Raw genomic sequence first — 12,290 nt, 5'->3', positions numbered from 1 at the left:
TATTTATCGGTCCCTTATGTCCAAGACACTTACAGGGGTCAGCGTCACGTTGTGTACAAAAATATTTTAAAATGACCTAATTTAAAACTTTTTTGTACACAACGTTTGCTATTTTGTTATTATTTGTTAAAATGTAGAAATTGTTTGGACTCGACACTCGCGAGCAGGCCACGTATACACCACGTGCGCTCCCCCACCACAAGACAGCGCCGTTGACTGCCGCCACACTTCGGCGAATGTGCGCGACGACGAACGACGACCGACGGCAGTGGCGGCGATGCAGAGTATTCGTTAAAAGGAACTTTATCTACAAAAGCCAATTTTTTTTAACTTGATACACCCAAAACTACTAAATATCATGTTCCTAAGTTCAGTGGTTAATATTTTGTATACAAAAAGTTTGGCTTCGTAGTTCCCGTTCCGAATCCGTTCCGTTCCGTTCGAATTTCGGAAAATCCGTTTGTTGAAAAACTCTGCACATCCTAAGAGACCTACGTACCAAGTTTCATGGTTTTATCTTCAAAAATGACGAATACCCATACAAACATTCAACCCGTATTTCACCCCCATACTGGTAAAAATTTCAAAATGCTTGAACAAACGATTTTTTGTTTGTTATTTAGTGCCTAAACACAAAATTTAATATTTTTATCTTGAAAAATGACGAACCTCATAAAAAATTTCAACACCTATTTCATCCCCTCAAAGATCGAATTTTCAAAAACGCTTTAACAAATTGTTTTTTTATTTCTTATCAAGTTCCTAAATATAAAGTTTCGTGGTTTTATCCCCAAAAATGACGAACTCCAATACAAACTTTCAACCCTCATTTCACCCCCTCACTGGTCGAAATTTCAGCAACGCTAGAACAAATGTTTAATTATTTTTTATCAAGTGCTTAAATATAAAGTTTCATGGATTTATATTTTAAAATTAAAATATCCCATACAAACTTTCAACCCCTATTTCAATCTCTTCGTCCCTTCTTTTCGCAATAAAAGGTATCCTATTTTCTTTCTCAGGGTCTAAAGATTGTCTGTGCCAAATTTAATCAAAATCGGTTGAGAGGTTTAAGCGGGAAAGCGTAACAGACAGACAGACAGACAGAGTTACTTTCGCATTTATAATTAGTAAGGATTATTAGTAAGGATTATTTTCCCTCGTGTCGTTGAATTTCGTTGACGAACTGATTACCTATCCGTTTCTTTGTCTAAAATGAGTATTACCTTATTACTATGATTGATTACTGGGCTTAAAGTTCGTATAAATGTCTATCGAATTACCTCCTCAAGTTTAAAGCGTAGCTAGTCATGTAGTACTATATTAATTATGTGGTGTAAGTAATTAGATTTTATCTGTATGTAATGTAACAGTCAGTTGAATAAAAAAACTTATACAAATCAGATCAATTAATTGGCGTAATGTGATTCTAGAAAGAGTTTTAATGTTAATAGATAGCTAGCTATAGCTATGTGTAGGTTCCTGTAGGAATGAGATATAACTGTTTAATAAAGACAGTTGCATCAAAATTTTATCATAAATTCCCTAAATTATGGCGCCTACCTACCCTCTAAGTTAGAAAAGTGATCAAATACTAACTTGAGGTCACTCAGTTTAAAAAAAAACATCGAAATCATTCCAGTAGCTATGGCGTCATGCGCTTCTTGACACGATCACGAAATCTAGATTTCCGCGGGAATGAGGTATTTTCCCGCCATAAAAAGTAGCCTTTGTCCGTGCCTAAGATCCTATCTTTAAATTAACCAAGTCTTATAAAATTCCGTTCAGACGTTAAGGCGTGAATGAGGCAAACTTTTAAAACAAACAATTAAAAATCACTAACCTAGTTTTCTGTCTACTGCCTACGCCTTAAGTACGATAGCATAAATATTAATAGGCCATATCCTTTTCTAGATTACTATCTATCAGCTAACTAAATTTAATCAAAATCCGTTGAGCCGTTTAGGCATGATAGACAAAACTCCCAGCAAAAACCATAAAAAAATCACTAACTCAATTCAGTTTTCTGCCTACTTCCTACCCCCTAAGTACGATGACGTGATCAATTTGATCGTACAACCGTTTTTAGATAACCAACTATTACCTTACTAAATTTCATTAAAATCCGTTCAGCCGTTTAGACGTGAAAGAGCAAAAGTCCCAACAAAAACGACTACAAATCACTAAATCAATTTAGTTATCTGCCAACTGCCTACCCCCTAAGAACGATGGCGTGATTATTTATAGCCTATGACCATTTCTAGGTTATCATCTATCACCATACCAAATTTCATCAAAATCCGTTGAGCCGTTTAGGCGTGAAAGAGTAACAGACAGACAGACAGACAGACAGACAGACAGACAGAGTTACTTTCGCATTTATAATATTAGTATGGATGAATAAATCGATAAACTATTGAACGAAAAGTATAGAATTTACATGTGTTTAACAAAAATATTTTTGGATAAACAATCAATCGTTAACAAGACTATTTGACATAATACTTCTAGCGAAAGATGATTCATTATTACTCGGAATATACTTATTATAAAATTTTCCAAATACGCTAGAGGAGCCACTCCAACCTGCTGTCTTTCTTATCAAGTCCAAGCTTACCCCGAGGCTATGTGCTTTGGAAGTTGAAGCATGCCTCGTACTATGTGCTGTAAATATCGTGGTATCTATGCCACATTCTCCTAAAGTCAATCGAATCCAGCGACTTATCGTTTGAGAAGTCACTGATTTATGAGGTTTCTTTAGGCCAATGAAAAGAGGCTGCTGATTATCCCGTAATAACTTGGTTTTATCTAAGTATGCAGATAGTGTCTTAACAGGACAAATTTGCGGTTTTTCATTGAAGTAGGGTAGTGAAAGTATCGGTTGTGCTGCACCTGCCCGGGAAGTCTTTATGAGACTCGGAATTTTAATAATTACTTTATCTGGCTGAAACTCAATATTATTAATAAGAATTTTGTTAGTGTTTGTGCTCTGTGAGCAGTAACAAGAGCAAGAAGAGTTGTCATTTTTTTTGAGATTTGGTCCAAACTCAAGTCCTCGTTCGGGTACCAAGAAGACAAATGATCTAGCACGGTTGAAGTGTTCCAGGTCTGATTATACTTCGGTAATGGTGGGCGTAATCTGAAAACACCTTTCAGAAATCGCTTAATACGATCGTCGTTACATAACTGAGGCCCAAAAATTAGGGATAAAGCAGATTTACAGCTGTTAATTGTATTATATTGGGCTCCGTTTTCGAAAAGCTGGGTGAGAAAACTTATAATTTTTGGAACTGAAAGTTCAAACACACAATTATCATTAGAATTACAAAAAAGATGCCACTTTTTCAAATACGTATCGTACTGCTTAATTGAATTATCCGATAATGAGGACAGCATTATATTAATGGCCTGTGGCGGTACATTTCTTCTCAGTAGCGATTCGCGGACAAGATCCCGGCAGCCAAGGTAAGCTGTCGATGGACGTCGCGTTCGCTGGAATGAGAGAGAATTAAGTCGCTTCTAGGTTCGAATAGCAATGGTTTTAATGTGAGTAGCCTGCTGAATAAGGGATACCACGGTTGCGTGGGCCAAAGTGGGACGACCACTATGCCAGTGGCTTTATCTCTTATAATTTTTCTCAAGGTCTTCAAAATCATCGTAAATGGCGGAAAAGCGTAGAAGTAAAATTTAGACCAAGATAAGGTGAACGCATTTATTGCAATTGCGTCAGGGTCTTTAAACCAAGATACATATGGGTTAGTAAAACAAGATAAAGATGTAGCTGAAGTTTTTGATAAATTCTTCACGAACATCCCTGTAAAAACTACAGAATCTCTCAGGTCCTCTCCTGTTCAAGCTGATATATTATTAAAAAGTAATGTTACTGCTTGCACTGAATTATTTGATTTTAAACGCGTTGATCCGAGTAGTATTGTTAAAGTATTCAAACAGCTGAAACTTAAAACCTCGAAAGATTTATGGGGATTGTCTGTCAAATTGATGAGCTCTGTTATTGATATCTTAGCACCATATCTAGCTTACATCTTTAATATGAGTGTTGAAAATAGCACTTTTCCAAATTTAATGAAAATCAGTAAAGTTATACCTCTTTTTAAATCGGGCACAAAATCAGACCCCACGAATTATAGACCGGTTTCTATTCTACCAGTACTTAGTAAAATTTTCGAGAAAATTATTCTCGACCAACTGCTATGTCATTTTAATTTAAATAACTTACTCCACAGCCAGCAGTTTGGTTTTACTAAGGGTCGGTCTACAACAGACGCGAGTGTGACATTTGTTCGACACATTTTCGATGCTTGGGAGAAGTCGCAGAATGCCGTAGGAGTATTCTGTGACTTGTCTAAGGCGTTCGACTGCGTGGATCACGAGACCTTGCTTTTGAAATTGAGGCACTATGGACTAAATAATGGAGCTCTCAGTTTGTTAAATTCATATCTAGGTGGTAGGATACAAAAGGTACAAATCAATAGTACAACTTCTTCGGGCTCTCATGTTCAAATGGGAGTTCCTCAAGGATCCATTTTGGGTCCGTTTCTTTTTTTAGTGTACATAAATGATTTACCTTATGTAGTACAGAACCAAGCTGACATTGTGCTGTTCGCGGATGACACTTCTCTTATATTTAAAATCGACAGAAAGTTAGAGGAATTTGACGAAGCAAACAGCGCTGTGTCGCAGGTTCTAAGTTGGTTTACAGTAAATAACCTAGTTCTAAATGCTAAGAAAACGAAGTGTATTAAATTTGTTCTACCAAACGTAAAGAAAGTAAATAATAACATTAAAATTAACGACGAGAAACTAGATTTTGTTGAACACACAGTTTTCTTAGGAATTACTGTAGATTCAAAACTTCAATGGGGCCCACATATTGTATCACTAGCGGGCAAGCTAAGTTCAGCAGCATATGCCGTCAGAAGGATCCGACAACTCACAGATGTACCCACTGCTAGACTTGTATACTTCAGCTACTTCCACAGCATAATGTCTTACGGTATTTTGCTGTGGGGTCGAGCCGCTGATGTAGAAACTATTTTCATCATTCAAAAAAGAGCAGTTCGCGCTATTTATAAGCTGCGTTGTCGGGACTCTTTGAGGGAGCTGTTTAAAGAAATAAATATACTGACGGTCGCAAGTCAATATATATATGAAAACATTATGTATGTACGTAAAAACTTATCTCTCCTTCCGAGAAACTGTGAAAGGCATACTTACAATACAAGAAATAAACATAAAATTGCTATTCAAAATTCTAGATTAAGTAAATTAAATTCATCTTTTTTGGGGTTATGTATACGTTTTTACAATAAAATACCAGATAATATTTTAAATTTGTCAGAAAATAAATTTAAAGCTCACGTGAAGCTTACTTTATGTAAAAAAGCCTATTATAAGATTAATGACTACCTAAATGATAAAAATGTCTGGTATTGAATGTGTTCCTCTAGTTATTAAATAACTTGTAATGTATCCTCATTGGTTTTAAAAGATGTGTTGCTGTTGCAGTTTCTTGTCATTTCTTCTCCTCAGCCATAACACCTTGCGAAATGACGTAAATTCAAAAATGTTACATTGACCTTCAACAAGTTTATCCATGATAATTACGTTGAATAAATGATTCTGATTCTGATTTCTGATTTCATAGTTTCTGCATTTTTTATTAAGTCGGCTGGCAAACAGGTCCAGATCTGGCTGTCCGAATATATTGACAATTTTCTGAAATGCAAAATCGTTCAATTCCCATTCCACGTCTGGGTGGGAACGTCGCGATTCTAGATCCGCTACGCAGTTGTCGGCCGACCTAATATACGATGCATACACTATAATCTTTCTAGTCTCGCACCATTGCCATAGGTCCTTTGCAACTCGCGTAAGGTGAGGAAACTGCACACCGCCCATCCGATTTATGTAGGAGATTGCAGTGGTGTTATCTACCCGAAGTAGTATTTGACAATTCGACTTGTTTCTGGCAAATACCTTCAAACCAAAAAAGGCTGCTAATATCTCCAAGTAATTTATGTGCCTACATCTTTCTTCAACGGACCAGGCGCCGCTTGCAGTCTCCTCACCACACGCTGCTCCCCACCCCGTAGTTGAAGCATCACTAAAAATTTCCAGTCCGTATTCATCAAATTTAATAGTACTAGCCGGTTTATTAATAGCATGACACCACCATTCGAACTCGGGGATCAGAGATTGTGGTAAATTCATGTATTTATCATAATTGTCCGGGTCGTTCTTTAAGTTAAGGTATTTTAGCCTTTCGAATTCCTTCGTATAGAGCCAGCCATATTCTACACCTGGACATGCTGAAACGAGTAGTCCTACTAAGCTAGCAAAATCTCTGATTTTGCAACGGTTTAAGTGTTTAAAGTGGTTTAATTGCTTTTTAATCTTAAGAATTTTTTCTGGGGGTAAAGTGACCTGAAATTTTTGTGAGTCTATTATATATCCAAGAAACTTACACTTAGTATCTGGCACTAAATTGCTTTTTTCTTCGTTAATAATGAAACCCAACGCTGTTAACAATCGTTTTGTAGTATGTATGTTATCTTGGCATATTTCCTGTGTATTCCCTATCAAAAGAATGTCATCGAGATATATAGTAGAGAGATGACCACAAGATCTTAGTAATTTAACGACGGGTTTCATTATTTTAGTGAAGACGAACGGTGCAGTGCTGAGGCCAAACGGTAGGACATTAAATTCGTATAATCTGTTGCAGAATTTGAAACGGAGATATTTTCTTGAATTTTTATGAACACTTATCAAAAAATACGCATCTTGAAGATCTAGTGTGCTCATATAACAATTTTCTGAGACTAGCTTGAGGGCTGTGCGTAAGTCTTCGAGTTTAAAATGTTCTGTATCAATATGATTATTAAAGTTCTTTAAATTCAGAATGAATCTATGTTTACCGTTTGGCTTCGGCACTAGAAAAATATTCGATAAGTATTGTCCATTACATGGTTGACATTCAGATATGGCACCAGTTTCTAAAAGATCGTTAATACATCTTGTGATTTGTATTCTATCCTCATTAGAAAAATTATCATTCGAGGGCAAATGAAATTGTACAACAGGACGAGATAAGGGGATTTCATATCCAGCTATCCATGAAAGTATTACTTGGTCCTTAGTTAGAAGGGACCATTGGTTGTAAAAGTGAGAAAGTCTACCGGCGTGTCTCACCATGTTGGCTTCTAGCGGCGTCTCTGCCTCTGCTGCGGCGGCGCTCGATTCGATGTCTGCGAGTTGCTGTGTTGCGAGGCTAGACTCCTTTGAGCAGGCTCCCTGGTCCTCTGGCTCACTTGAGGCCTGCGGTTTGAGGGAGGACCCTTCCAGTTTAAATTTTGTCTGGGTGGAGGCGGTGCTGCGGCTGTATGAGGCGCAGTCTTGATCTTATTTGCTGCAGTCTTATTAGAACGCATCGGTGCTTTTAGATCAGCACTGGACTTAAAAATGGACTTAGCAATTTTGAGTTTTTCTGCGAAATCAGTACCAAACAGAAGTTTATCTACTTTTGTTTTTATTAATTCATCCCTCATATCCTTTTTCAGGGTGAATAATATAAAGTTGCGCCTCGTCATCGAGTCTTGGTTTTGGCGATCACATAGTAAGCGGTTGGCGTCCATCAAAAGTTTAATAACCGACGTATCTTTATTTTGTTGCGATACAAGAATACTGATAGCTTGACTGATACATGTGATTGAGCATCCAAGCTGCTTTTGTTTTAGCTCGATACCTTTATCGCGCTTTAAAACTGGTTCTGAAATAGCAGCCCTGATTTCTGCATTAAGTTGCGGAGCGTCGATAAGAGGGCAGTTGCTAGGAGGCAAGTACTTATCGCATAATTCCTTACGTGCTTCTTTTGAAAGTCCGTTCGTAGCAATGTGTTGTAGCCTTACTGCGAGATCACTCTGTATCTCCTGTCCATAATCTTTGATAACTGATGGATCGTCTCCAAAAATTTCTAAAATAGCACTGTCTAGCTCCGGAGTAGTCAGTGAAGCGTCTACTGCATTTTTATCCTGATCTGCTGTCGGCGGAGGCGATAGTGGCTGTGAACGGGGCGCGGGTGAGGCGGGGGTGCTATTTATTATGGTTGCGGCGATTGCGCTTGTCGATGGTACCGGTTCAGAAGGAAGTTCTTGCGGATCCGTCGGAACGTGTTCCTCCATGGAGGGATCCATTTCGAAATGTAAGTCATCGTCTGAAATAGACATTTAATTTTTAGGGTGATATAGTAAGTGACAACCCTTGCAGTTGCCCACGAACTTGCATGTATTCACGTCAGCAAGTAAAGTGACAACCCTAGTGGTTGCCCGCAGTACCTGCCCTACACGTGATAAAAAATCCCATGCTATAAAAGACTATTTCTTCTTTAGTTGAATCACCACGAAGTGACAGCCTTGGTGGTTGCCCGCACCCTCATGAGTTTCCACGTCAGCAAGTAAAGTGACAACCCTAATGGTTACCCGCAGCACTTGCCCTACACGTGATCAAAAAAAAAAAAAAAAAGAGGCCCATGCTATAAAAGATATTTCTCCTTTTATTAGGTCACTGTGAATTGACAACCGTAGTGGTTGCTCGCATCCTCGTAATATATGTTTTCACGTCAGCAAGTAAAGTGACAACCCTAATGGTTGCCCGCAGTACTTGCCCTACACGTGATAAAAAAATTAGCTTGCAAGGAGTGGGTATATATATAATATACACATCTGACTACCCCCTAGGGGATACAGGCGTGATGCTGTATTATATTGCATTGCATAACATATCATTGAGCTTGCAGCGAGGTTAAATAAATAACGTAGTTTACCTTCCAAAAGAATCGGTGAATTCCTTGATGATTGCGGAGATTCTAAATCAACTGAGTCATGGCGCCTGTACCGCCGCCGTCCGTTTAATTTTCGTTCAAGCTTCTTCAACTTCCGAACTACATAGTCGAAATCATGTGAGTCGTCGCTTTCTCGCTTTCTTTTCCCCATATTTTACAAAAATACACTTTTCACAAGGATATAGTCTCACTATTTTCGGAACGATTAAGTAAATACGTGCGAACTGACGGGACACTGTAACTGTGAATGACGAGTGACAGGTGCGATCGGAACGAGATAATATACTTATACCCTCTTTTTATTTTTATTTTATGATTTTTTTTTTTTCTCTCAAAACTCAGTGCTGACTGGCGACATGGTATGTGGTACTACAAGTGTCAATTCTAATCTAGAAGACGAAGCAATGAAGATAATTAATATAGTACTACATGACTAGCTACGCTTTAAACTTGAGGAGGTAATTCGATAGACATTTATACGAACTTTAAGCCCAGTAATCAATCATAGTAATAAGGTAATACTCATTTTAGACAAAGAAACGGATAGGTAATCAGTTCGTCAACGAAATTATAACACCTACACTTAGTTTGTTTACTATTTAACGAGGGAAAATAATCCTTACTAATATTATAAATGCGAAAGTAACTCTGTCTGTCTGTCTGTCTGTTACGCTTTCCCGCTTAAACCTCTCAACCGATTTTGATTAAATTTGGCACAGACAATCTTTAGACCCTGAGAAAGAAAATAGGATACCTTTTATTGCGAAAAGAAGGGACGAAGAGATTGAAATAGGGGTTGAAAGTTTGTATGGGATATTTTAATTTTAAAATATAAATCCATGAAACTTTATATTTAAGCACTTGATAAAAAATAATTAAAAAATTTTTCTAGCGTTGCTGAAATTTCGACCAGTGAGGGGGTGAAATGAGGGTTGAAAGTTTGTATGGGAGTTCGTCATTTTTGGGGATAAAACCACGAAACTTTATATTTAGGAACTTGATAAGAAATAAAAAAACAATTTGTTAAAGCGTTTTTGAAAATTCGATCTTTGAGGGGATGAAATAGGTGTTGAAATTTTTTATGAGGTTCGTCATTTTTCAAGATAAAAATATTAAATTTTGTGTTTAGGCACTAAATAACAAACAAAAAATCGTTTGTTCAAGCATTTTGAAATTTTTACCAGTATGGGGGTGAAATACGGGTTGAATGTTTGTATGGGTATTCGTCATTTTTGAAGATAAAACCATGAAACTTGGTACGTAGGTCTCTTAGGATGTGCAGAGTTTTTCAACAAACGGATTTTCCGAAATTCGAACGGAACGGAACGGATTCGGAACGGGAACTACGAAGCCAAACTTTTTGTATACAAAATATTAACCACTGAACCTAGGAACATGATATTTAGTAGTTTTGGGTGTATCAAGTTAAAAAAAATTTGGCTTTTGTAGATAAAGTTCCTTTTAACGAATACTCTGCATCGCCGCCACTGCCGTCGGTCGTCGTTCGTCGTCGCGCACATTCGCCGAAGTGTGGCGGCAGTCAACGGCGCTGTCTTGTGGTGGGGGAGCGCACGTGGTGTATACGTGGCCTGCTCGCGAGTGTCGAGTCCAAACAATTTCTACATTTTAACAAATAATAACAAAATAGCAAACGTTGTGTACAGAAAAGTTTTAAATTAGGTCATTTTAAAATATTTTTGTACACAACGTGACGCTGACCCCTGTAAGTGTCTTGGACATAAGGGACCGATAAATATTCCTAGGTAATTTCTGCCACTCAATGGAATACATAGGTACTTTATAACGACTGTTAACAGATATTTTTTTTTTAAATATACCTACTTACTCTCTTTTAATCACATGCTATACCGTTCCTTTTATATAATCCTTAATATTCAAATTAAAAGTACGCAGACGAAGTCGCGGGTACCAGCTAGTGGATAATATATTTGATTCAAAAACACTTTAACACTAGTTACATTACAATGATCGAATTCTGACATAGAACTCTTTACATTTTGTTTTCTATTCGTTTGTAATCCAATTATTATAAAGCGTGGTTTTTCTATTTGAGAAGACGTTTTGATTGACCAAGTATGCTTTTGCGTTTTAGGAAGCAAAGGATACTCATAAACATCCCAGTTTCTGAAGGCTAAAGTTAGAGAACGGTCTTTTTCTAAATGTTTTAGTAGATTAACTCTCTCGCGATCAGAAACTTTGATATGAGGTACACGCCAAACTATTTTAGTTATAACAATATCATCTACTACTTCGCCACTGTTCAGCCGTAAAGCATTTAAGTTAGTGTTACTTCTCAACAAAACCAACTCGTGTTTACAGTTTATTATGATTTTTTTATAATCCTCTGCAAAACCTAGTATTTTATTTAAAGGTATAGACACTGAAAATATTCCACTGTTGGAATTCATGGAACCATTAATCGACCAACCCCATATTCTTGCTGTTTTAGATTCATTTTCATTCATAGACAAATATGATTTTATAGTTGTTGTTATACCTGCATTTTTAATTTTATCAATTTCTACACCATTTAATTCGTAACGAATATCTTGGAACAAAAATAAGATAGCATTATTGATAAAATGGTGCCGATTCCGGCAGACACACTTAAATTTAAGTTAGCTAAGATTACGGTTTAAATGTCAAAAACTGGATTTGTATTCTGGCGGCACATTTTAGTTGACGCCTAATCTTAAATTTAGGAATGACGTTTCTAAATTACTCAATTTAGGTTTAGGCGACAAAAAGCTATTCTAGCGAACATTAATTTGACGTTAAACTCTTATTCTAAACTAGCTTTTGCCCGCGACTTCGTCCGCGTGGCGTGTTATATAAGAGAGAGATCTTTGTGTGTGTGGGAGTGCATATCAAATTTCAAGCATCTAACTTATGCAGTTTAGATTTTTTCATACAATTTTTTTCCCAATAACTCCCATTTTTCAAAATACAGCCAAAAATAAACTTTATATTTACTAAGGTATGCATGCATGCTAGATTGAATCAATTGATTGAATTGATTTTTTTTAATTGATTGTTCATTGAGTTTTAATTTTAATACACACTTCCTCTCTTCCCTTCAACGTTGCTGTGCCCTACAGGGTCCATGTTTTAGTTCCTATGCCTATGTAACACCCCATTGTACTACATGGAATGCAATAAATAATTTAATTGAATTGAATTGAAAACATCTATCTTACGCGGTTTCGATTTTTTCATACAAATGTTTTTTTCCCGCTAACTCCCGTTTCCGTGGGAATTTTGCAATATCCTGTTGCAACTAAGGTTTAAGTTAACTAAGGTACCTGCATGCCAAATTTCAAGCGTCTAACTTAAGCGGTTTAGATTTTTCATACAAAAGGATTTTCCCGCTAATTTCCGTTCCCGTGGGAAATCCGGGAATTCCTTTCTT

General features: G+C 37.0%; 1 protein-coding gene across 1 annotated transcript; it reads right to left on the bottom strand.

Annotated features, from left to right (window-relative positions):
• Window positions 1–3,066: 3,066 nt before the first annotated feature.
• LOC126381313 (uncharacterized) lies at window positions 3,067–8,230 on the bottom strand. The gene is made up of 2 exons (XM_050030812.1): window positions 7,213–8,230; window positions 3,067–3,492 (listed from the first exon to the last, which is right to left on the bottom strand). Exon 1 carries the CDS (start codon window positions 8,211–8,213, stop codon window positions 7,224–7,226), a length of 990 nt encoding a protein of 329 aa, XP_049886769.1. The 5' UTR covers window positions 8,214–8,230; the 3' UTR covers window positions 3,067–3,492; window positions 7,213–7,223.
• Window positions 8,231–12,290: the final 4,060 nt, after the last annotated feature.

Source organism: Pectinophora gossypiella, unplaced genomic scaffold (genome assembly GCF_024362695.1).
Source record: "Pectinophora gossypiella unplaced genomic scaffold, ilPecGoss1.1 Pgos_44, whole genome shotgun sequence".
NCBI classification, from domain to species: domain Eukaryota; kingdom Metazoa; phylum Arthropoda; class Insecta; order Lepidoptera; family Gelechiidae; genus Pectinophora; species Pectinophora gossypiella.
Note: the sequence above shows the minus strand (reverse complement) of the source record. Positions and strands in the feature narration are given on the sequence as shown.